At 36.4% G+C, this 26,545-nt stretch overlaps 1 protein-coding gene across 2 annotated transcripts in view; it reads left to right on the forward strand.

Annotated features, from left to right (window-relative positions):
• The first annotated feature begins 2,154 nt into the window (after positions 1-2,154).
• The window catches only part of PDE7A (phosphodiesterase 7A), a 39,540-nt gene continuing 15,149 nt past the window's right edge, over positions 2,155-26,545 (forward strand). The window contains exons 1-4 of one of the 2 annotated variants that reach the window (XM_070942248.1): positions 2,155-2,709; positions 7,942-8,002; positions 16,615-16,698; positions 25,333-25,484. In XM_070942248.1, the coding sequence (XP_070798349.1) occupies positions 2,572-2,709; positions 7,942-8,002; positions 16,615-16,698; positions 25,333-25,484 (435 nt within the window). In that variant the 5' untranslated portion in view covers positions 2,155-2,571. The remainder of the gene's footprint in view (positions 2,710-7,941; positions 8,003-16,614; positions 16,699-25,332; positions 25,485-26,545) is intronic. The other variant, XM_070942249.1, reaches the window with a different exon arrangement.

Here is a 26,545-nt window from a genome sequence, read left to right on the forward strand (position 1 = left end):
GCATATCTCACAGTTTGATATAGTTGACAGTCAAAGACCTCTCTATATTCAATGTAGTACATACTGATTTCTTTTTAGCATTCTTTGGCTTTCTCAATAATTCACTGTGCATCAGGAATGTTTCTTATTGTACAGTCTTTTCTGAAACTAGCTAAAGAAGTTTATACTTTTAACATAATTTTAGAACATTCTCATATTTATCTTCTACTGAAACACAATTTTCTCATTCATATATGATCAAATATTATTGTGTCAAATATTATTGTACATTAAAGCAAAAAATAAATTCTCAATATGCAGTAAACTGGATGCTGACTTGATTTCAGTGTCACACTTGATTTCAGTGAATATACTATGACTAATTATAGTATATTCATTGCAATATAGTAATTGACTTGTAACCCTGTTGGGATTTGGTTCCCACGAAAGAATTATGATTCATCCAAATTATTTTGTAAGACCATAAAACCATTGCTCTCAGCCCTGTAGAGCAGTTTTCACCATGGTGATTGTCCCTCAGTATTGCTTCCTGGGGAAAATAAATCATTCTACTGACTAAAAGGGGAGTTCAAAAATTGGCAATCCGGCCAGTGTCCCTTCCTGTTTTATCATTTCTTCATTACTGCTTTTTCAGTATGGTGAAAAAGTGATGTGCTTCAAGCATTCCAGAAAAGGGAAACAGTTATACAACTCAAGATATTGGGCAAGTTCTAGGATCTATAACAAGGGATTTTATACCATGGGAGTTTCCACTGCATAGCCAAGAAGAAATACCTTCATTCTTCATCAGTTCAGCTTGCAAAGAACTCTAGGAAGCCTCAAATCATAATGGGGAAATTAAAACCTTGGGTATGGGAGGGACATAGTCCTTGCAGTATTTATTTATTGGCATTTTATTTACTGGCGTAATCTTGTGAATTCATCAGTGGTATCTTTCTGTAAATCTAAGGTTACTTTAGTCTTTGAGGTCAGATTTAGTTCATGTAACTTGGGAATTGTTAAGGAAGTACAAGGAAACCACTGTCTGAGATATTATCAACTAAAAGTGACCAAAGAAAGGCTGAGAGCTAATATCTTATATCAACAGTGCGGGTGCACAGTAGCATCATTCTCCTTAAGGCCCATCTGACTGCATTTGCTTTCCTTGGAGCAAAAGAACAGCCCAGAAGTGATGCAGTTTCTTCCCATGAGGCTTACATTTTTCTATGCAAAACTGTAGGCAGATTATCAGTTTTAACACCTGTAGGTAGTATTACTGTGTGGAGCGTTATTTTATGTAGCTTACAACACCTTTCCCAACGCTAATCCTTTTTTTTTTTTTTTTACCAAGCAGGTTTTGTAGGTTACCAAAACAGTATTAAAAAAATTGTAACCACAGACCCGTAAGTGAATACATGAGTCAATCAATCCCTTTATCACGCCACCCACAACATACACATACATACACACACACACACACACACACACACACATATAGTGTTTCCAGCATCATAGCTAGAGAAGAGGGCCCTTAAAGACAAACTCATGCTAGGACAGGTTAGGGGATAAGGAGGAAGTGATTTCAACTGCTTCTTCAGAGAGGCTGAGGTGGTTTAAGGTCAAGGTCTGAGCATAAAAAAAAGTTTTACGAAGCCTTCAAACACTTCGTACACCCTGTCCTTTGCCCTTATCTAAAAATAAAGAAAAACAACGGACCTCACAACCTAGTGGAGATAGATCGGGCACCTCCTTCCTTACACAACTCCCCGAAGAAAACAAAAATAAAACTGGCGAGCGAAAAGGGTTAAAAAAAAAAGGAAAAAAAGTGGGGGGGAGAAAGGGGGCCATCAGCCAGGGTAATGACGTCACGGCGTAAGACGTTCCCGCCGGGGGATCGTCGCGCCCGCAGCTCACTCCAGGACGAGGTTTCCTCTGGAGAGGCGGTGCACTCGCGTGACACCGAGGGAGGAGAACGTGCTCAGTGTGGGCGAGGAGGACGGGTTGCTGCACGCGCAACTCTTCTCTCCCTCTCTCTCCCTCCCCCCCCCACTCCGTTAGCTTCCGGCGCCACTACCGCCATCACTCTCCAGCCAGCACCTGGCCCCGCCCCTCGTGCGCGGGGCCGCGCCTCGTGCTGGACAATAGCGGCGTTGCCGCAGCCGAGTTTGTGTGTCCTCCAAATCAGGCCGGGAGTGCCGCAGTTACAAGCAGCCGCCGGGCCCGGCCGCTACGACCTGAACTAGCGGCGGGGATGCCGCCGTCCCGGCTGCGGAGCTGACCGAGGGACTCTCGTCTATTCGAGCCGGAGGGGGGGGGAGGCTTGATGTTGGTTTCTTCCGGATCATCCTCGAAGGCTGCCTCTCTGCTTCCCCTGCTCGGACGGTTAGAAAGAAGTCGTTTCTACCGCTGCCCGGGTTTTGCGTGGGGCAGGTGAAAGCGGTGAGCCGGGCCTGCCTTGATCCCCGAGCCGGGCCTGCCTTGATCCCCGAGCCGGGCCTGGCTTGGATTGGCACCCCAGAAGAAGAAGAAGAAGAAGAAGAAGAAGAAGAAGAAGAAGAAGTGGCGGCGGCGGCGGTGCTGCCCCCGTTTTCAATGGAAGTATGCTATCAACTGCCGGTGCTGCCTCTGGACAGGCCGGTCCCGCAGCACGTCCTCAGTCGCCGGGGGGCCATCAGCTTCAGCTCCAGTTCTGCGCTTTTCGGCTGCCCCAACCCCAGGCAGCTTTCTCAGGTGAGGGCCCCCCTCGCTCTTCTTCCCCGAGGCGGAGGTGGGAAGGGAGAGATCTTGGAAGGAGGGACAGGAAAAAAAAAACAAAAAACCCAAGAATATCCATGCGGGACCCCGAGGGGGAAAAAGGGATGGCTTTGAGAAACAAAACAAAAACAAAACAACAACAACAACCCGGAGGATGCAACGTGCAAAGGCTTCGAGTCCTCGGGCACTGTTCGGTCAGGCGAGAGGGAACAAAAGCGGGAGGTAGGTAGGAAGATTAGGCCAGATAGCGTGCAGCAGATGAGGTTTTCAGTTAGCGGCACAAGGCAGGCAAAGCTCGGAACACGCGAAAGACGCACCGGAGCCACCGCTGGACTCTGCGGAATTGCCCTCTGTCGGTCTCAGCTCGTCGCCCGTTTTTATTTTTGTTAACTCTCGCTTTTTTTTTTTTTTTGGGTCACTTGTAACTGGGTAGTAATGCTGTAGTAGATCGCCAAGATTGCCTTTCGTGAGTTTTTGTTGATATCCTCCCTCTCCCCCGAACGGACTAGAGACATGTAATTTTCTCCTGGTCATAAGGCTAGAAAAGAGGGAGAGGATGAAATTGCTTATTTGATTAGGTAGGTGAAGTGATAACTTTAGAGGTGTTCATTCTTTTTCTCCTTGATTTTTATAGCAGTTGTGAGAGTTACTAGGATATAATGAAACTGTTATAACCGCTTCAGGTTTTAGTGAGGAGGCTTTTGCTTTTCACTTCAGCTGAATCATGCTCATCCTTTAAAATATTTTGCAAAAGATTGCCACATATATATCTATTCTGCCTTTTTCAGGCACTTTAAATACGTCTCTTATAGGTTTTTAAAGTAAATATACTATGAGTCCAATGTGAATGATACCAGTAATAAATTTAACCATAACAAATGTAGGTAGGTGGCAAAATGTGAGAAAATAGATTCTGTTGCCATTTTTGGCGCTCTTCAAATGTTTTGAGGATTGGGTTACCCATCTGTTATTGCCCTGATGCAGTCTGCTGAGATTTCCCTGTGAATGATAACAAATCTCTGAATCTTAAGGCATTTGCCCAGAATTAGAATGATTTCTTTGCTTTATTTTTGCAGTACTCCATGTAATTGGGCAAACCATAATTTTATGGAAAGGGTGTTTCAAATTTTGAAATAGTCTTGGCTAATACTATTTGCAAATGAAGAGGAAGTCGGTTATTCTTTGGTTTCTTTTTTGAGTTTAATAGCAAAACAAAATATGCTACAGAATGTGGATTATAAAAAAAATTAGTTTGATAAGAGAGTCAAACTTAAATTTATTAGGGTTGCGTCTAAAGAAAATATCACAGATAGAAACTATATTGACTCCAAATTTATCTGAAATACAAGATTGCAAATTATTCAGAAGGAATATGTTTGTGCTTGTTTTAAAGAATTCAGAGGCGCATAGGTGGAATATAATGTCAATAGTGTATTGAAAGAATGCTGACTGAAGTAGTCCTGTCATGTATTCTCAAAATCTGAGGATAGGAAGATGTGGGTGTTTGGTGTATGGAAAATAGAAATCCCTTTAAACATGTAGACTTCTGTTTGTGTGATGATGGATTCATCCATAACAAAACATAGCTGCAGTTTTTGAGCCATCCCACAGATATTCTTGAATTGAGATTAAGGCATTAGCGTTGGGACTTTAGGCAATAATATCCTTTAATCTCAGACATTAAATATGCTTCCAATTGAACTGATTTAGTAAAACCAGATTTGAAGCAAGGGACTTTGGATCAAAATTCTACCTTTATGTAATAGTAGAAATTACTTCCAATTGATTCTTACGCATTTGGTTACCTGAGTAGTTAACATAGTTAAGTTGGCTGACAGTGGAATTCATGTTCTGTTACCCTGTTTCCCCCCAAATAAGACATCCCCTGATAATAAGCCCAATTAGGCTTTTGAGTGCATGGCAATAAGGCCAAGTGCTTATTTCAGGGTTCAAAAAAATATGAGCCAGGGTCTTATTTTCAGGGAAACACGGTAATTATATCCTTTGGGAATAGGAAATACATAAAAGAAAAAGTTTTTTGTATGTTTATTGCTTAGCAATTATAGCTTTTTGCTATAAATCATATGCTAGGATATTATCAATAGGAACTGCTATGCAGAATGGTATTAACTTTGAAAGGAAGATTGATAGCTTTTGTTTACAATTGTTGACACCTTATAAATTAAATGATTGTAGGCATTGCTATTTCTTTTGCAAACAGTCATTCTTACGAGGAATTTATAATTTAAAGTTAATTTAATATTTTCTTTCTACAATTATTTGTACTGAAGAATGTTTAATGTTAGTTTTAAAGTCTCAGTGCTCAGTAAATAATTTGATTGTGTTTATACAAAATGACTGTTCTTAAGGACAAACCATTTGGATAATGTAATTAATAATGGAATATATAAAAGAGTATATTTTATTTCAGTTATTAGGATGCTAAGTTGTTTCTTACAATATTTAGTTACAACTATATTAGTACAACTTTTAAGTAGAGCAATTCACAGAAAATACTGAAAGACTTAAGTCTCTGTTGCTGACAGTAAATTATAATTGTAGATGTTCTCACTTATTTTATTGATTAAATTTATATGCCACCCAGGTCGCTGTCAAGTGACTCTGGATGACTTATAAACATCATAAAAACAAAGGTACAAAATATTAAAATATTGAATATTAAATAAGAGACTAAAATAGTTAAAAATGCAGAATACCATGATGTGGTGATGTGATCTTAGGATAATAACCACCTCCAACATGGAATGCCCCGATTGAGGTGCCAGGTCAGTTGGCAGAACCAGATTTGAAGTTCTTATGAAAGATCAAGAGAAGGGGGCCCATCTCAGCTTGGGAAGCATGATGTTTCAGAGGGTGGGAGCCTTGGCAGAAAAAGCCTTTCTCCTGGATGCTGCCAGCCAGAATTCCTTGACTGACAGGGTTCTCAGCATACCCCTTTCTGCAAGAACGAGTGGCTGGGTCAATCCCATTGGCTTGCTTGCTCAGGTAGCCTGGACTCATGCAGTAAAGGGCTTTAAGGTCATAAAGCAACACACTGAATTGGACATGAAAGCACACTGGTAACCAGTGCAGTTTATGCAACAGTGGTGTTACATGGGTTGCTCTAGGAGCTCCTAGAACTATCTGTGCAGCTGCATTCTGTACCAGCTGTAGCTTCCAAATGCTCTTCCAAGAGTAGTCCCATGCAGAGTACATTGGGGGGGGGGGAAGATAACTGCTACCAGCATTTAAAAACAAAGTTTTAGAAAATGAGATGCAACAATTGAAAATTAACAGCTCTAATATATAACCATAACCCATGATTCAAAATTATGGTGAGCAAGGTCCAACTTTTTTTTAAAAAAAATGAACAGATATATTACTATATTAATACTATTAACATTCTTCATCTAATTTGTTTCCTTACAGAATACCAAAAACAGAAATGAGAGTGTAAAATCCCCTCTACAAAGCCCAATAACTCACTAGTGAATGAATTCTAAGGTTCAATATCCTTGGAAATAGTACACTCAGGTTATTTTATAAAAATGTAAATAGATGATAATGTTGACTCAGTTGAAGACATTTTGATTAGTGTCTTACTTATGGGTGCATCAGTTATCTTTTGTTTTTTCTCTTCTATATTTCAGGGTATTTTAATAAGCAACTTGCTCTGAACTTGAAACAAACCTATTTTAAGCTCCAAATACTTCAGTAAGATTGGAACTCAACCCATAAATTCATAACAGTCTGGTTTGAATGTGAACAGAGTACTTTGAATTCAAAATATTTTATATATCCATGAACAAAAGTTTTGAAGATTTACATTTTTCAGGTTATGTGAAAAGTTTTAGCTATTATATATATCTTTTGTTGTCTAAATCTTATTTTTCAATCCATCCTTTTTCTTCAGGGGCCATCAGAAAATCAGTTTCTTACGTCATCTAAATACTCATTTTAAAGGGGCTGGTGGTTTATAAATGTGGACAGGAAGTCTGAATTTAAACCTGCATATGCAGCTATACCTCTTGTTTCCTCAGAAAGCCATTTTCATTTTCAGATGGTAGATATTTTTCAGTTGATGAAAAATTACAGAATTCTGAAGGGGTCTCTAAGCTTCATCTGCCATATTCACTACTTTTTTCTTATGAATCTGCAAACAATTGTAAACATACATTCGAATATACAGAAACATGGCATAAATATGTTGTCATTAACTTTGTACCACGTATAGATTGTGACAATTTCATTTTATTTAGGGATTTATTGAAATATATAATTGGACAAGGTGTCTAAACTTTTGTATACAACTGAAGTGCTGTTTAATCAGGCTTTTACAGTTTCATGTCTTCTTCACTTTTCCTGTTTTGTTTGTATGTATCCTCAGAAAGTAGTGAGATTTTTTTCAGTACTGGCACTGTCAATTATCAGACACTTATGACTTTGGCATGATCATGCCACTGCTTCCAGATCTGTTCTTCGAAGTTCTACATTCTTCTGTCATAATTAGAATGGTGCTTTCTGACTGGGTAGTGTCTGTCATCTGGCACTCATGCTCAATTAATATTACACACATTTAAATGCACTTATCTTTGTAATACAGAAATGGTTTGTTAGTACCTTCCTTCACATTTGATACTGGAATTTCTTCTAAGTATTCACCTTCCTTATATTTACAAATCTGTTTTATCCCCATTGTGGATTATTGTTACTATTCCACTCTTTTTTTTCAACTATTGGCAAAAGATCAGTTTAGTTTTACTGCCTAAAACAGAGGTTCCCAATCTTGAATTGTTATTAGAGTAATTATCATAGAAGAGGAGGCTTACTAATAACCAGCCATTTTGAGGAGTCAGGGGATATAGGAAGGAACTAGTTCTAGTATGTTTAGCATTTAAAACCCCTTGAGTGAATTGTTTGTTCTGTGCAGAGATAGACTGTAAGTTCTCTATAAAATATGATTGGATGTAGCCAAAAGATATGCCACTGACTTTTTAACTAAGAAGCGTCATTTTAGAATTGATTTTAGAGAGTTAAGATGAGTGGAGTCTGAAGAAAAGTATGCCATCCACGGCTAGTTTTGTTAAACATGATTAAAGTTTGAACTTATGTCCTTTACTGGAATGTTTATTTACAATGGTTTTTAAATAAAATTAGAAATTAAGACACTTTTAAAAAATAGAAATAACATATGTTTTTAATTTTCAGAGACGTGGAGCAATTTCCTATGACAGTTCTGATCAAACTGCATTGTACATTCGCATGTTAGGTAAGTGTGGTTGCTTATTGAGATACGAGATCTCTGTCAAGTAGACAATATGCAGAATGCACTTTAATAACTTTGGTTCTTTTTGGTCCATTACTTTCAAATGCTTCTAATTATTTACATTTAATTTGGTACTATTTTCATGTTGAGTCAGACACTAAAAATACATCTGAAGATGATTTCAAAAAAAAGGAAAATATGGGCTGTCCTGTAATTCAGATTTCAGAAGAAAATATGGGAGTGGAGATGCAAATACATAAGAGAAATACTGAAGAACATGCCAGATATTAAATATATGATACTGAAGTGCCTTGCATTTACGTTTATATATAAATTGTATACATATATTTATTTTTAATGTCTGTTACTTGTGTTAAAGGTTAGCTCTTGTAGTTATAATTCTTGCGTTGAACATGTAGAGATTACTGCAAATGCCAAATACATATAAGATTGAGAATTTGTTATGTTTAAAGATAGTTGGAATGACTCATGAATAAATATTTGTATAGGAATAAGTTTCAGCTTAAGTTGTAAACTAAATATTGTTATGTGCTAGCAATTTTGAAATCATGCAACTTCAAAACAGAGAAAAAAATGTGGAAGGAATTTTAATGTAAATTATTCAGATTAGTTCCACAGACATAAGGAGAAATACATCATCATAAGAGATTTACTTGTTGCACCCTTTTACAGTAACTTCTGTTTAGGTTATTCATTATTATAAAATTTGCAGAAATGCGTTGGTGGTGGCTTTTAGAGTACTGAACCCTGAAGTAAGTTCAGGTGTTAATACTGAACAATCAGCAGACAGTAAGTGTTGGATGGTGTATCTGCCAATTCTCCTTTAGTACCTGGTAAATCATAGTAGAATGTTTATGCATCCCCAGATTTAAAAAAAATTGTAATCCTGTTGCGAAAGGATGTGAAATTGAAAGTAAATGATTCCTTAAAAATAATTACAATATATTAATTCTAGATTTCCTTTCTGGTATCTACACAATTATTCTCTGTTTATCATATAGACAAGTTCAGACTAATTTGGCAAATTTCATTCATCCCTGTTTACTGCTGTACCACAGACACTAACCTCCCTGCTTGTTTTAATTTCCTTCTGTGGTATTTGTTGGCATTTGGCAACACTAGGAAAGTATTTATTTTCATTGTTTCATTTAAGTTAACAAGCCTTAGTTGATTAAAAAGCACTTCCAGCACTTTGCCAGATAAGGCAACAAATCCAGAGGCATTCCTCTCTGTTCATCTGGTCCCTTCCATGAAAGTGAAACTTAAAATGAAAGTAGTTTTGTACCATTATTAAGCTTATCTAATTTCCGAATCTGAGTGTTTCAGTACAGACATCATCCAGTTTAACTGGGACCATTCTGAAAGCCAAAAGCAATGGTGTTGAACCCAGCTAATTTAGAATTACATTATGATTGCTACAAGATACCTTCTGATTGTTCAGAAAAAGTAACAGTGCTACTATAATACAGTATGTAGCTCCCAAACCAAAATGAGCAAGATAAAAGATAATATACTAACTAGTGCCAAAGGCATGGGGACTGCACTCACGCCATCCAGATCTCAATTGAGTCACAGTTTTACCAGGTTGTTCTCAATGCAAAGACTTTATGATACCATCAGATGTGAATCCATGTAAAAGTCCAGTTTAATAATGGTATAGAGCTGAATATTCATACTACCTGGTGGGTAAATCATATAGATTTGGACTCTGGGTAGATCTATTGAGTTGCCTAAGCACAGCCTAGACTGAAATTGATTCTGTGACTCCCAGTGAGGTTGACACCTTCCTGAACTATGAATTTGGTCACCTATTTGCTAGGTCCAGTGTCCTCCTGGGTCTTTTGGTTGGATCCATGCGGTGGTATTGACATCTTTGAGGGAGAGGGTGATCTTTCTGGCTTGAAGAAGGAGGTAGTATAGCTCCTTTGTAAGAGACCATTGCTGGACTCTTTTCTTCTGGATAGTTATTGTCCGGTTTTTAACCTTCCCTTTGTAATATAGGTTGTTGAAAAAGTGGTTGGATAGTTCTTGTAAAGAGGCTTGAAGGAAGCAGATAATTTGAATCCACTTCAGGCTAGGATATTGCACTGAAACAACATTGGTCACACTTCTTGATGACCTTTGGTGAAGATGGGATGGGGGTGGTATGTCCATCCTTGTGCTTCTTGATATCTCAGCTATTTTCAGTACCATTGACTATTGATATCTTTTTGACTGTTGCAGAAGCTAGGAGTTTGAAATACTATGTTCCAGTGGTTTGCCTCCTCCTTCAGTGATTAGTCCTAATAGGTATTGACAGAGGGGAGAGGTTGCATCTGCAGCCCCTCAGTGCATTGTGCCTCAGGGCTCAATGCTCTCACTTCCCCTGTTTAACACCTACATGAACCTACATGTTGGGTGCCATTGCCAATCAGTTTGGAGGCCAGTATCATCAGTATGCATGGGCTATGCACCAGCCTTGGGCTATGAAACTGTCAATGGCTTCTGGAGGCTGTTTAGATTTGAATGGAGAGAAATAGGCAACCCTGAGAGAAACCTGACTGGCTGTGGTTATTCCCCACCCCGCACCCCAAGATGTTTTCATATTTGGCCTCGGATGGAATCACACTTTCCTCTATGAGGCTTATATATATAAGTTGAGAGTCATCTTGAATCAGCTACTGATCAAAAAGCAGTAAAGTAAGGAGCTCTTATTTTTCTGCTTGTTTATTAGCAAGATAGTTGTTATCTATGCCTAGTGATGTTTAGATAATCTGGGCCGCATAGAGTTTTTGTTGAACTCCTAGGACCTAGGTCATCATGTATTCCTACCTTAAATCAGTATACATATAACTGTATTGGTGACAAAACAATTATGACAGTCTAAGAAAAGTCAATTTGTATAATTTCATTTTCCCATCCAATATACCCAATTCAGGCAACTGGCAAAAGAGTGGATTGTTAGTTTCATAAAATAGTAACATACTTTGCCTCATTTTAACCCTCTGTTTTGAGATATTGCAACTTGCCTACTCTGTTTTCAGCAGAAACCCAGTATGATTTATAAAATGCTGCTAAATTAAGGTTTTGTTTAGTCTGATCTCTTCTCAGAAGGGATTTAAGGAGTGAAATCAGGAATGGATCTTGATTTTTTTTTTTTTAGTTTTTCCATATAGAATACAAATGACTGATTATATTCAAGAATCTCCCACTGCATTTTGCATAAATCTTCCATCCTACATAATGGAGAAAGGAATGCATTCTGGCAATTGGGTCCATTTTGTTGCCAAGTGGCCACAGTAGTTGTTATTGGATATAATTTTGTACAGTATTTGAATGTGGAATATTTAATTTAGAGAAAAAAATAGCAATATGCCTGAAACAAACTATTATTGATTCAATTAAATAAAGCAAAGGTGCCCAACACATTGTGACGAATGTCTTTCTTTGGAACAGATCCTACTTTTGAAAGTACCAGTATCAAAAGCAGATAAAGATGATAAGGTTTTAAAGTACTTGTCTATTCTATTGCAAAGAATCCTTTTGAAAAGAAATATTTTTTCTATTCGCATTGAGCCTGATTTTTTTAAAAGGTTGGCATTGCTTTCACACTGATTTTATTCTGCATTTGTTAAGTTTAATATCCCCTGAGGAAGATGTTCACTGAAACATTTGGCAATGCATAATTCTTTAATCATTTCTGCTTTCTGCTCCTTTTTATTTACAGGGTTTCCTGCTTGAGCAGTGGGTTGGACCAGAAGACCTGTTAGTTATTTTGTCAAGATGCTTTCTAAAAGATCAAAATACATAGAAAAATTCTTATATTCTAAATTAATCCTATAACTATGAAATTAAGAAAGGATTAAAAATAAAAAGTTTAAAACTAAGTCTTGAGGTTTCAAATTATTTTTTATTATTAATAGATGAATTTATGTTTATCCAGATGTGTATAGCCTGAGATCCAGGGCTATATGTGCTGTTCCTAAAGTCTTGGTGTAGTCTAAGACATTTCTGAAAGTTGTTACCAAATAATATTTGTAATGTATTGGAGAAAATTTAATACATAACTGTATTTTAACTACATTTAAATATAAATGAAATAAATGTAGATTTTGTACTGGCCCCACTGCTCCAGCATATTCCAAGTTCAGGAAAGATTGTGTTACAAATTATAACACAATGTGTTATTTATCTTACCTATTGTTGGAGAAAAAATTCAAAGAATAACTGTTAATTATGCTTCAAATCATGGTATTTGAAGATGGCTTATTTCAGTTAATCGTAATTCATTTAAACCCAGTTTAGAATGGTATCCAAAGCTATGGTTAATTTAAAATAAAAGTTCTGATTTCCTCACTTTTGGGTTGAAAGATAGATTATGAGAAAAGCATAATGTTGAGGCTTAGTGAGATTTGCTGTTTTAATATTAGATAATAATGGTTAGGTACATTCACATGTAGGCTGCTGCAAGTGGTTGGGACTGATTTAGATGCAGGATTGGATTTGAATTTCCCAAACTGCCATTCTAAAATAAGATGCTGCTGTTGAAGCCAATCCTGTTTACTTTCCTAAGCACTGTGTAAGTACTAAGACTAAGAATTGCAAAATGAAAACAACTACTTCTTTTTTGACTGATGGGAACAGCCATATTTATGCCACTCCCTGCTGCTATTCCCTTCCTTTCCAGTGGCAGGTTGTAGCTGCTTTGGTTCTGCACTCCTAAAGCAATTGATCAAGGGATTATTTCATTTAGAGGTATGGGGAAGTCAATTCCTTACATTTTCTGTTTCTTTAACTGACTTTGATCTCTCTTTTCATCTTTCAGCTAACTGGTAGCTCTTTGTCGCGAATTGGATGGCTGTATACATTTGTTTAAGGGACGTGGTGGCTTAGTGGCTAAGATGCTGAGCTTGTCGATCGAAAGGTCGGCAATTCAGCGATTCGAATCCCTAGTGCCGCATAACGGGGTGAGCTCCCATTACTTGTCCCAGCTTCTGCCAACCTAGCAGTTCGAAAGCATGTAAAAAATGCAAGTAGAAAAATAGGGACCACCTTTGGTGGGAAGGTAACAGTGTTCTGTCCACCTTTGGCGTTCTGTGGCCATATGACCACGGAAACGTCTTTGGACAGCGCTGTCACTTCGACTTTGAAACGGAGATGAGCACTGCCCCCTAGAGTCAGGAACGACTAGCACATATGTGCGAGGGGAACCTTTACCTTTGTACATTTGTTTAATAATAAACAAACAAACAAACAAATATACCTGCTGAGGCTCTGGCACCCATGGACTTCAAATTCCAGATTCCTTAGTTAACATTACCATTATAAGAATTCTTGAGAAATCAGGGAAAGGTGACAAATCCTCATATTTAGAGAATTTAGGGAACTTCAACTATAATGGTCCTGATAGATTCATTCTGAGAAAATTGTGTGATTGCTGCTTGTGATTAGTGCTTGACAGTGAAAGTTACATTGAAAGTGACTTTCACTTCTTTTTGGTTAGGATTTTTGTAAAAAAAAAAAAACCTTTGTAAAAACAATTAACAGCTTTCCATTTGTAGCTTCTATAGAAGGAAGGACTTAGTAAAACTGAAAAACTACTATATGTGAATACATTTTTTATTTATTCCGTTGCATAGAAATACCACAGGATAACATGATTTTCTTCAAACTTGCTTCTATTACCACCGGAAACATTTCTTATACTTCAGTGCTTATGCATTTTTAATAGCCATAAGTAGATTCTTTATTAGAAAAGCCAAATTAGTTTATAGATAAGCTCATTGTTTTAGAAGAAAAGCTCTCATCGTAAGACTAACACAATTAGGACATATGAAATATTTTCTGCAAAAGTTGACATAATATATAATACAAAATAAACTGAAATCTTATCTTAGACATAAGCAGACTTGCAGCAATATTTTGAAAAACATCCAATAATAATAATAAAAACATCATCAAATACCGGGTTTCCCCCAAAATAAGACCCTGTCTTATATTTTTTTGAACCCTGAAATAAGTGCTTGGCCTTATTGCCATGCGCTCAAAAACCTGATTGGTTTATTATCAGGGGATGTCTTATTTTGGGGGAAACAGGGTACCAGAACCCTGTTTTCCAGCGCAGTGATTAGAATGCAGTATTGCAGGCTGACTCTGCCCACTGCCATCAGTTTGATCCTGACTGGCTCAAGGTTGACTTAGCCTTCCATCATTCTTAGGTCGGTAAAATGAGGTCCCAGATTATTGGGGGAAATATCCTGATTCTGTAAACTGCTTAGAGAGAGCTGTAAAGCACTGTGAAGCAGTATATTATTGCTATTGCTTTTGCTAAATGCAACTTTATACAGTTTACATCCTGCAACAGAATCTTTAATATTATTAAACAACAATTGCCTATCCCAGGTCTTTGGGAAAGACTTCATAAATGGACAAAAATGACAAATTCAATCAAAATCCTGGCTGACTATGTGATTCATCATAATATAAAATTTGGACCTATTGAGGAAAAAGGTTATAAAAATTTTAAAATAAAAAAAGGCATTGGTAAATACTGATAGAGAGCTTTTGGTGTAGGTCAAAGGTGTCAAACTGGATTTCATCGAGGGCTGGATCAGCATTGTAGTTGTCCTCCGTGGGCTGGCCTGGGGTGGGGGGGAGATGGGACGGACAGCAGACAGGATGGATGCCTCCTGCAATACCCTGCTGGCCAAAACATGGTGCAGGGGGGCTATACACGCCCCCCTGCGCCCCGTTTATGGCTTGGATGGCCTCCAGCACTCTGCTGGCCAAATGAACAGTTCATTTGCACATCTGCTTGTGCAAATGAACTGAGCACGCACACTTGTCGGGCACTGGCCTGGAACCAACTCCTCCCCCCCTCCCCCGAGTTCAGAAAGCTGAAAAGGTTGGGGAACTCTGGTTTAGAGGGCAACCACTTTCAGAGGCATTGCTGAAATGTTTAAAGGACAACCTTTATTCGCACTAGAAATAAAGAGGTTAAAGAGCCCTAAAAGAAAGGGAAGGAAATCATTCAATTGAAATACATCACAGGGAGTAAGATTTGCTTGTATTTTCTGTACCAAGTTGGAAGGTCTAAACTCCCAATTACTTACACTAAGTGCATTAATGTGAAAATTATGCTAGTTAACTGGTTATGTGACGCTTCATTAAACTGATTCAAAAAAACCAGTTGATACTGTCTTATATCTAGGAAGATTCATACAATTTTTCTAGGTTTCAGATAGTGATCTTTCTTATTTTTATCTTGAGAGTCTGGGGGTTAAATTTAGAGTCTTATGTGCAAAGTATGTGCTGTACCATTGACGGTTGATCTTGTGAATGATAACCCCAGGACAGTATATTAAGTCACTCATCTTTACATTTTTAGTTTATTGTTAAGATGGAAAAAATAAGCTTTTTCATTTGTTCTTGTCCAGGCTGAAAACGGGGCACAGGGAGGTGTGCATAGTCCTTCCGCACCTCGTTTTCACTAGTAGAGGCACTGCGGGCCAGTCCTTTGCTATTTCCAGGCTGGCCCCATGGGCCAGATCTAAGCACCCCGTGGGCCGGACGGATGTGGCCTGCAGGTCTTGAGTTTGACACCCCTGGTGTAAATGGTTAAGGCATCAAACTAGAAAGTGGGACACAGTTCTAGTTCCATCTTTGACATGAGAATAATAATAATAATAATAATAATAATAATAATAATAATAATAATAATAATAATAATAATAATAATAATAATAATAATTTTATTTCTATACCGCCCTTCTCCCGAAGGACTCAGGGCGGTGTACAGCCTATTTAAAAACACAGACAAAACAACAATATAAAATTTAAAATAATTAAATAAAGTGGCTCAGATTTAAAACCCCAATAAATTTAAAAGTGACTAACCCAAGGTCACACAGTTGGGTGACCTTGGGTTAGTCACTTTTTTCTCAGGCTTAGGTAGGAGGTAATGGCAACTGCTTCTGAAAAACTTTGTCAAGAAAATTGCAGGGGCTTATCTAGGCAGTCTCTGAAAATGAGATATGAGTGAATGGAAGAAAAAAATAATTATTGTTTTGCCAGTATAAATAGTAACATTATTACAGAAGATGTTTATTTTTGTTGAAGGGGGAAATACTTGCAGTAATTTTCATGTTAATACTACATTTTGATATTTTAATGACTGATATAATCAAGTTGAACTTAAATAAATTGTAATGGCAATTAGTATAATTTTGAAAATTATAAATGTAGGATTGTATACATTACAAATATACTCAACTGATATATTTTAGAAAAATGATTTGATACTGAAGAGAAAAAAAGTATTTTGACATTTTTCTTTATTATATTTTTGTCATTTATTATGGTAATTTAGCATATATATTAAATGTAAATATATATGTAGTGAATTGTGTATGAGAAGGTAGGAAAGGAATTTATGACAAGCAGGGAATTGGATATTTGAAAAAAACTTCAAACTTGTGAAATTGCATCTAAGGTAAAGGTGCTGTATTATTGTTACCCTACATCCACAGAACGTCTACACCTTGCAACTGTAGTCAGTTGCATTTTTCTCTGTAGCTCTTCGACATGGTATATTTCACTCTTGACCCTATTTCCAGGAGATGTACGAGTAAGAAGTCGGGCAGGATTTGAAAGAGAGAGAAGAGGTTCTCATCCATACATTGATTTCCGTATTTTTCACTGTAAGTATTTAATAGCAGTACAGTAATGAAGAATTCCATTTGTGTTTGGCTGCTGCGCGTATAGTCATGCCAGGTTTTATTAAGTAATATTTCTCATTTATGAAAATAATTTCTATTTGAGAAGTTATGAACACACTCTATACAGAATATTGCAGTATTGTTTCTTAAGCTATATTATACCAAGATGAAAAAAATGCACAATGAATTCAGGCTTTTGAGTGTGGAGGATACAAACATAGGAGTTGTCTCCAGATCTTTAAATTCAAATATGTCTTTCCCTAGTGTAATGCAGTAACTGCAGAGGGTAATTGAATGATCTTTTGAAAAAAATATAATTCTCTATCTTCACATATTAGGGCATAATTAGAGAATCTCATTATTGTGTAAATTTACTAATTCCATTGGCAAAGAGACAATATTCTATAGGAATGTAAAACTCCTCTTACCTCACCCAGACTTTAAGAATTAAAGACTCTGATGGCAAAGGATAACCAATCTTTGTCTGTTTAGGTAGCCATGATGATAAGATAGCAGTGCAAATATTTTTCACTGTGAATGTGGCTTGAAATTTTAATGATAAAATTCATAAGATTCTACTGAAAGACAGACTGTAGTTGCAAAATGATAGGTTTGAGCAAATCATGACATACTGGATGCAATTATCTCTATTTTTAAAATACTATCTTCTGGGAATGTTTTAAATGCTTGGATTAATCTGAAAGATGCTTCTTGACAGAACGCTGAAGATTTGTATAGTTCAGCTACATATGAATGTGTTATAAAGAAGTTCTGCTATTCCAGGGAGATTTTGGCTTTACTGTATATTCGTTTGTGAGATGATTTCCCCATATTTTCATTTGAATTATCTTTAATTTGGATCATTTTCTTTGTGTATAAAGTGGGATGTTTTGAATATTTTGGAAGTATTTTAAGTTCAGCTCTTTGAATTTTGAAACATCTCGCAGATGCTCGGTTCAGGTTGCCCTCAAGTTACAACCATTTGTTTAGTGACTGTTCAAAGTTACAGTGGCACTGAAAAAAGTGACTTACAACCAGTCCTCCTCACCAGTGGTGGGATTCAAGTAATTTAACAACCGGTTCTCTGCCCTAATGGTTTCTTCCAACAACCAGTTTGCCAAACTGCTCAGAAAGTTAACAACCGGTTATCCCAAAGTGGTGCGAACTGGCTGAATCCCACCACTGCTCCTCACACTTAAAACTGTCACCGTATCCCCATGATCACATGATCAAAATGTGGGGGCTTGGCAACTGGTATTTATTCACAGTGGTTGCAGTGTTCTGAGGTTGTATAATTGCCATTTGTAGCCACTCTAGCCAGCTTCCAAAAGCAAAATTTATTGGAGAAGCTGGTTTTGCTTAACAAAAACATGATTTATTTAACAGCTGCAGTGAATCACTTAATTGTGGCAAAAAAAGGTTTTAAAATCAGGTGTGACTGACTTAACAATCATCTTAGCAGCCAAAATTCTGGATACAGTTGTGGTCATAAATTGAGGACTACTTGTATGTTGCTTTCAAAATGGACTGTTTTACATAGAGATGTTTTTAACACTCTTGTAAAGTTTCCTTTTTTTCCTGAAACTAGTTTACTTATTGGGAATATTAACTCTATGTAGATCTCTCATGGGGATTACTCATTGGTCCATTCTCCAGCGCGCTGCTTGGAGAATCCAAAGTGTGGGATCATTCATAGACTATTAGTCAGAGACTGAGTGTATGTTTCTTTAAATCTTGCAGTCACTCCTTCTGTGCTCATGGTACTAGAAAAAAAGCAGGAAGTAACAATGGCTTCCTTTTTCTTTTTGTTTGAACTGTGAAACTCTAGTTGCCAGCCTTCAACAAGGTACACAATATGTAACACCATATGGCACTGAATTAAGATTCTGGCTTAATAAGGTTGCTTGACATACTTTTCTGATTCAGGTAAATTGAGTGACCATTATCTGCATTAATCTTACTATAGTTAGAATTGTCCAAGATTGTGTTGGAATCATTGATTGAAGTGGGTATTTAATGTATCATTTTGATCCATCCTATTTTCTAGTCCTAATACAGAAATAATGTGCTGTCAAGTAAAAAGAGAGGGAAAAAGAGCATGCGATTGGAACCACAATTGCCCTCTAGCATCTTGACAATGCCTGCTCACTACTGTTAAAGGGTATATCTTTTGGTAGAAAAACATTAAAATAGTGTTTGACAGCAAATAAACTTGGTCAGGTATTTTATCACTGGTGACAATCTTAGTCTGAGCTTCCTTCCTTCCTTCCTTCCTTCCTTCCTTCCTTCCTTCCTTCCTTCCTTCCTTCCTTCCTTCTTTCCTTCCTTCCTTCGTGAGCCATTCAGAACCAGGCTATGGAAATGGTGGGCACATTCCCACTTGCGTGAGTGATTGTGCGTGTACTCCATTTGTGCAAGTGTTGGGCACACATGCCCGCTGCTTGTGCAAATGAACTGAGCACACACACTTGTCGGGCACTGGCCCGGAACCAACTCCTCCCCCCCCCCCCCCGAGTTCGGAAAGCTGGAAAGATTGGGGAACTCTGGTTTAGAGGGCAAGCACTTTCAGAGGCATTGTTGAAATGTTTAAAGGACAACCTTTATTTGCACTAGAAATAAAGAGGTTAAAGAGCCCTAAAAGAAAGAGAAGGAAATCATTCAATTGAAATACATCACAGGGAGTAAGATTTGCTTGTATTTTCTGTACCAAGTTGGAAGGTCTAAACTCCCAATTACTTACACTAAGTGCATTAATGTGAAAATTATGCTAGTTAACTGGTTATGTGAAGCTTCATTAAACTGATAAAAAAAAAACCAGTTGATACTATCTTATATCTAGGAAGATTCATACAATTTTTCTAGGTTTCAGATAGTGATCTTTCTTATTTTTATCTTGAGAGTCTGGGGGTTAAATTTAGAGTCTTATGTGCAAAGTATGTGCTGTACCATTGACGGTTGATCTTGTGAATGATAACCCCAGGACAGTATATTAAGTCACTCATCTTTACATTTTTAGTTTATTGTTAAGATGGAAAAAATAAGCTTTTTCATTTGTTCTTGTTTGGCAGGAATATTACTGTGATAGCACATTTAAACGAAGGAAGTATCTGTAGCTGATTGCTCTATTAACAAAGATTAATAAATTTCAGTCTAGCAATGCTAGTTAACTTGTGAATAGCAAAAAGACAGGACAGATAATGATATTTAGACTAACATATATGAGCTTTTTACCTGGAGTATAATTCTGTTGGTTTTATATTTTCACTGTATCTTTTGGGTTAGATTAAAATGGGCAATAAAGAACATGAAGCCATGTGACTAATATACACATTTTATACATCTACACAGAATTTTTGAATATGTACCTTGATGAACTTTAAGTATTTCAAAGATTAATACTGTTTGGAAAGTAGCTATATACATCATCCCGTAATTGTAACTTGTTAGAGCATGTTTTGATTCCTACTGTTGCTGTAGCCTTTTGTCAGTCACCATCCATATACATGTGAATTTGTTATCAGACTGAATCCATACCTACTTGTACATTGTTTGTCTCTGATAGCTCTATATTAGATTGGATTTTAGAAATATTGGCATTATAGTAGAGTTTAATGTGTGTGCTTTTCAGATGAAATTGTTATATCTTGAGTTTTGAAAATTACCTGAAATATCTTGACAAGGAGTAAAACTGTAGTGTAAAGCTATACTTACCAGTATATATGCACATGCTTGAAATGAGATTGCAACCAAAGGTTTGAAACTTATAATTTAGTTATTTTTAGTATATTAAAATAAAGCCAAAACATTCTAATGTTTTTCCTGCACCCTGTACTTTCTCATTACCAATAACTTGACAAGGATTTCAAAAAATCTAGTGAAGACCAATATTGGTCTTAACTTCACAGTATTGCTAATCTCTGAATTCTTTCAATTTAATAGTAAATATATACTTCTACATATACACATACATATAATCAGAAATTAATCCCACTAATATTTGTGGGATTTATTGTCATTCTATATGTGTATATAAAATTGTAGCCTAGATAGCTTAAACTATCATGATATAGTTATCTGAATGTTAATTGAAAATTGGTACTTTCAGTTATTATCGTTACAAAATACACACATTATTTAAGCTTTGTGTGCTTCATGTCAAGATATAATCTGCCATATCATATGCTTTGTAAAATGTTTCTAAATGTTAAAAGACAGACTATTTTAAGCTACATTCTATTGTAGTTTAATACTATTGTTTGTTAGCTGCAGAGTTGTCCATAAAAATGCTTGAAGAATAGAGTCTTAACCTACTTGAGATCTCTGTTTACAGGTGGACAATTTTTTTGTGGAATTCAAATGCTCCTTACCATCTCTCTATATCACCTCTATCTGTGAGATTCCCCAATCTTCTATTTCAGATTTTTTTTTAAATGAAAAGGAAATTGAAAGGGATTGTATATCCATTTGATATTAGCAAGTTTGAAAATTCTGATCAAACCCTTATTTAGCTCTATGATTCTTATATAGCTAATTTGTGAACCTGGCCATTTGGATGGCCAGTCTGCCTTACTTAGAAATTGACACATAATTCTTAAGTCATAATGTAAAAACTGATACAGGTAGCTGAATTATATAGAATTTAAAGAAAAAATGTATTCATTCCTTAAGTTGTGTCCAACTTTTCACAACCTCATAGAAAAATACAATAGTAATAACTGTGAGAGGGATCTTGGAGTCCTAGTGGACAACCATTTAAATATGAGCCAGCAGTGTGCAGCAGCTGCCAAAAAAGCCAACACAGTTCTAGGCTGCATAAACGGAGGGATAGAATCAAGATCACGTGAAGTGTTAAGACCACTTTATAATGCCTTGGTAAGGCCACATTTGGAATACTACATTCAGTTTTTGTCGCCACGATGTAAAAAAGATGTTGAGACTCTAGAAATATCTAGAAAGAGTGCAGAGAAGAGGAACAAAGATGATTAGGGGACTGGAGGGTAAAACATAAGAACGGTTGCAGGAACTGATATGTCTAGTATAATGAAAAGAAGGGCTAGGGGAGACATGATAGCAGTATTCCAATATCTCGGAGGCTGCCACAAAGAAGAGGGAGTCAAGCTATTCTTCAAAGCACCTGAGGGTAGGACAAGAATAGAATAGAATAGAATAGAATAGAATAGAATAGAATAGAATAGAATAGAATAGAATAGAATAGAATAGAATAGAATAGAATAGAATTGGAAGGTACCTTGGAGGTCATCTAGTCCAATCCCCTGCTTAGGCAGGAAACCCTACACCACTTCAGACAAATATTTATCCAACAAAGCAATGGGTGGACACTAATCAAGGAGAGAAGCAACTTAGAACTAAGGAGAAATTTCCTGACAGAACAATTAATCAGTGGAACAGCTTGCTTTCAGAAGTCCCTTCCAACTCTGTTATTCTATTCTATTCATAGTCAGGGGTGTCAAACTCGCGACGACGTGTCACATGACGTATCACAACTTTTTTCCCCTTTAGTAAACCGGGGATGAACGTGGCCAGTGTGTGATGAATCCGGCCCATGGGCCATGGGTTTGACCACCCTGTCATAGATTATAGTATGCCAAGCCTTCCTGCCTAAACTCAAAAGAAAGAAAACCCACACTTATACATGGATTATATGCTAGTAATTTTGGAAAGTAATGTTACGTTTCTTGCACTTCAAATTCTGGCCAGCTGGTTTGGGTCCTTGGAATAAAATTTTAGTTTCACTGCTTTTACTCTGCTTTCTTGTTTGCAAATTATTGGGTCAGGGAGAGTAAAGGGTTGGTGGTGGTTAGATATGGTGTTCACCATAGCACTTCTTTTTTTCCTGATAACAATTCCATGGATATACCAGTGTACAGTAAAAACTGCTAAGGTTAAGGAAGTAGCATTAAGGAAGGGGAGTCAATATAATCCAGTGCTAAGATGTTGAAACAGGTTTGGGGGAAACCAGGTTTACGCCCACCTTCAGTCACAAAAACCCACTGTGTGACCCTGGTCCAATGACTTTCTCCCATTCAGGTTACCTCAGGACAGGGATAAAATGGAGAGAAATCCTTTCATAAGCTGATCCCAAAGCTCAGAAGAAAGATGATACATACATATATAAATAAATGCACCCAAGTGTGCTAAAACAAATGCACACTTTTCACTTCCGAAATATTTATTGTACAGTAATGGACAAGTATGTGTGAAAATTTGAAAGTAGTTTTGTCTGTATGGAGAAATGATTTTCCACTTTCAAAAATAAACTTTTAGAATTATTAGCTTTTTATGTGGACATCTATTTTTTTTCTAGTATTCCTTTTCCTTTTAATCGATATACTTCAGCTTGGTCAACAGTGTTCTTTTCTTGCTATCATGTACTTTCTTCCTCTCTTTCCCAGTTTGAAATCTGAGAAAAATTGGTGAATTTGATCAGAAACAACCTTGGAAATTCATTATTGTTATTAGTTTGGAAAAATGAATTTTCCCTTCTCTTCTGTGGATCTTTTAAAAACATGTTCTAGAATAAAAAGATATTCTAAAAACACAAACTGTCTTTCTCCTTATTCAGTTCATGGCTTCTTTAAAGAGAGGTGAACTTTTTCATTTTTGGGGAAGTATCAGGATTTCTCTTTAAAGTGCTATTGGAAAAGGAATGCGAACTTATCTTGTGAAGAGACCTGTCTTGCTTACAATTAATGTCTTTATTTACAGGATTATGCTTTTGATATCCAAGCCATTATACAGTGTTTGATGAGTGTATTTATTTTGAGGTGTAGGAGTTTGATATATTGGATGAAAAATACCTCAATTTTTCTTAAGAATGGTAATTTTATATTTATTTTGTATTCACTTCTATTTGAGTACAATTAAATATAGTATAGGATAATGCATTAAATCATATTGAATGTGCTTCTGAAATGTGTAATTATGTCATAGGGTTAAATTATTTAGTAAGAAACTTAATTCAGGGAACTTAAAAGTAGTACAGATATTCCTCATTTAGCAACTGCCTTGTTCATCCGCAGTTACAACTGTGATGAAAAAGTAACTTTATGACCAATCTTTGCATTTGCAACCTTCACAGGTCCGTAAAGCAAAGGAAAGCTGAAGTAAGACCATAAGTTGCTTTGGATAACAAAAGGGGCGGCATCATAAATTTAATATATAAACACATTCATTGTTTCACTTATCAATTATTTTATGACTTAGTTGCTAGTCCCAATTATGGTAGCTAAATGAGAGCTATCTCTAGTTTCCCTCCCCTTCCCCCAAAGTTTTATTTACAAAGTCACCATTTAACATTTTGTTCAGGCAACATAAGAAGATTATGGCTTTGTGGATGGCTAGTTCCTAAAAGTGTTGAAGGATCTACAGAGTGGGCTTTTCTAAAAATGGCCCAGTTTCTCATGTTGTCTGGAAAATGCAAGAAAAATTTGGGTATTATAACTTTTATGTTACAAAAGTATCAAAACAAGCTTAGTAATATCTGAAAACAAGAGTTTAAAGATCTTAATAGCTAGATACTCTTTATTTCATTAGTATCAGGAATGTTTTTGTGTTAGAGGCTGCAGCGGCTATAAAACTCACAAATAAATATAGGAATACAAATAGAAAATGCAAGATATACATTTTAGAAATAAGGGTTTTCTGTGGCTGAATCTTTTTGCAGATAATAAAACTGTCAGATTACACAGCATTATACATAGGTTTTATTGTGTGAATTCTAAACTGTCAAGGTTGTTGGCTGAGTATGTCGATAATGTTTGTTATCGTGTGGCCAAGCTTAAGGTTATTTTCAGAACCTAGCCTGAACCATTGTTCTTATAAGGTTTAGGATTAGTCCACTCACAGTATTTAAATAGCAATAGTTTATCTGCTAAAAGTCTTGGAATGTATTCATTCACTCTACCCAGTAACTAGAAGAACTGATATATCACTATATTGAATTCAGCTTCAGAGATGTGAAATAGATTTCAAACAATAAATTGGGTTTTATACATGTATGTATAAATACAGTTGAATGAGAATTGTAGCATAAAGTGATCCAGATATCTAAATAATACTTTCTATTGCTTTGTCCTGTTTGGGATTTAAATGCTGCACCTTAAAATCCATCAAGTAAAATTTGCTCATAAAAGACATGTTCCTGACACTTTGCTAATTAGACTGGGAATTAAAGCCTGTTTACATTAGTTCCTTCCTGAAAATCTGATCCATATGTACTTTGTAGGGCTGGCAAGGGAATGCTGAAGAAGAGAAAATTGCCTTTCCCTAGATATAAATAGGTTATTTTACAGTTAAACCCTAACCATTCTGCATTAAACTATATTGTGTTTTTTCTTTTTTTAATAAATGAGATGACTTATTTGATCACCGAACAAAATTGAAATAGTTAAGTCCAGATGAGAACTTTTGATCCACCAGTTCTCATCAGTCCCAGTCAGTCTGATCAGGGATCAGCAATGATGAAAATTAACATCTTGGGGGGGGGGATATGTTCGTCTATTCTTCCATAAATAAATATTGTCTTTATAGATTCAGCTTTTGACATTTTAGGAACGGATTTTACAACTTAAATCTTACTATTTCCCTCCCATCTAGCAAATTCTGAATTTGAAGTTTCTGTGTCAGCAAGAAATATCCGAAGGTTACTGAGTTTCCAGCGGTACTTGAGATCTTCCCGTTTCTTCCGTGGTATTACTCTTCCAAATTCTTCAAACATTTTAGATGATGATTACAATGGACAAGCTAAGGTTTGTTTTTCTAGCTATCTTGTAACATTGCTCTAAAAAAAATAGTAATTTTTAGGTGTGCAAGTAAATAAATAATTTTTATTAACAGTTGATAATGTATCTGTTCCAGACTTGTAGAAGTGAAATTTCTGTTTATCTTCTCCCTCTTCAATTTGCCAGCTTTCATCAATTTATATAATATACATTGTATTTTTTTTAAAAAAATCTATAATTAAAAACAAGTAATTGTAACTAAAACACTGAAAGTCAGCACTAACAACAAATCAATATAATAAAATATGCATAATGCAACTTAGGAGAAAGCTGCCCAGAAAACCATGTTTAAATATTTTCCTGAGGACCAGCAAGCCTAATTGCTGTCAGGCTATTCTAAAGCACAGCCACTGCAACAGAGAAGCAGCACCTTCCTCTTCTAGCTGTGCCTAGAAAAATGTCCACATAGAAATAGATCTAACTAGGTGGCACATGGAGAGCAGTGGGCAAAAGCTTTGTCCATAGTAAGGTTCAGATGAGTCTGCTTTGTTTTAGAAATAGTTGATCATCTTAATATTGAACTACTTAGGTAAAAAAAAAAAAGATGTTTTGTTTCTATGAGAGAAAGCTGTTGACGTAAGAAGTTAGTTGCAACACAGCTGATCCATTAGTGAAGAATATGATTCTTTCTAGAACTTCTCAAGTCAAAACAATGATGTGGTCTCAGATCAGGGATATTGTCGCTTTTTTCTTCTGACTACTATTCCTTTCAGAATCTATATATATATAGAAGCGAAATACCACTCACACATCATCACAAAATCTCCAGAACCGTAAAGCCTTGAAATTTGCCACGTATGTTCCTCTTGGCTTCTAGGTGCTCACTAAGAAAAGATTTTTTGAAATGACCATTAGTATTTCCTATATTATTATTAACACACTCTGATGCTAAGGAGTTTTACTCCCCCTCCCCACCCGAAAAGAAATCTGTTCCAAATGCAAAACACAAGCAGAGGAGAGAAGTTTCAGTTTCAGCTTTTCTTTCACAGCAGCAAGCAGCTTTACTACAGAACAGTTGAGCTAAGCCA

Source organism: Pituophis catenifer, unplaced genomic scaffold (assembly GCF_029215685.1).
Source record: "Pituophis catenifer annectens isolate HBS135680 unplaced genomic scaffold, rPitCat1.0.hap2 SCAF_3, whole genome shotgun sequence".
Lineage (NCBI taxonomy): Eukaryota > Metazoa > Chordata > Lepidosauria > Squamata > Colubridae > Pituophis > Pituophis catenifer.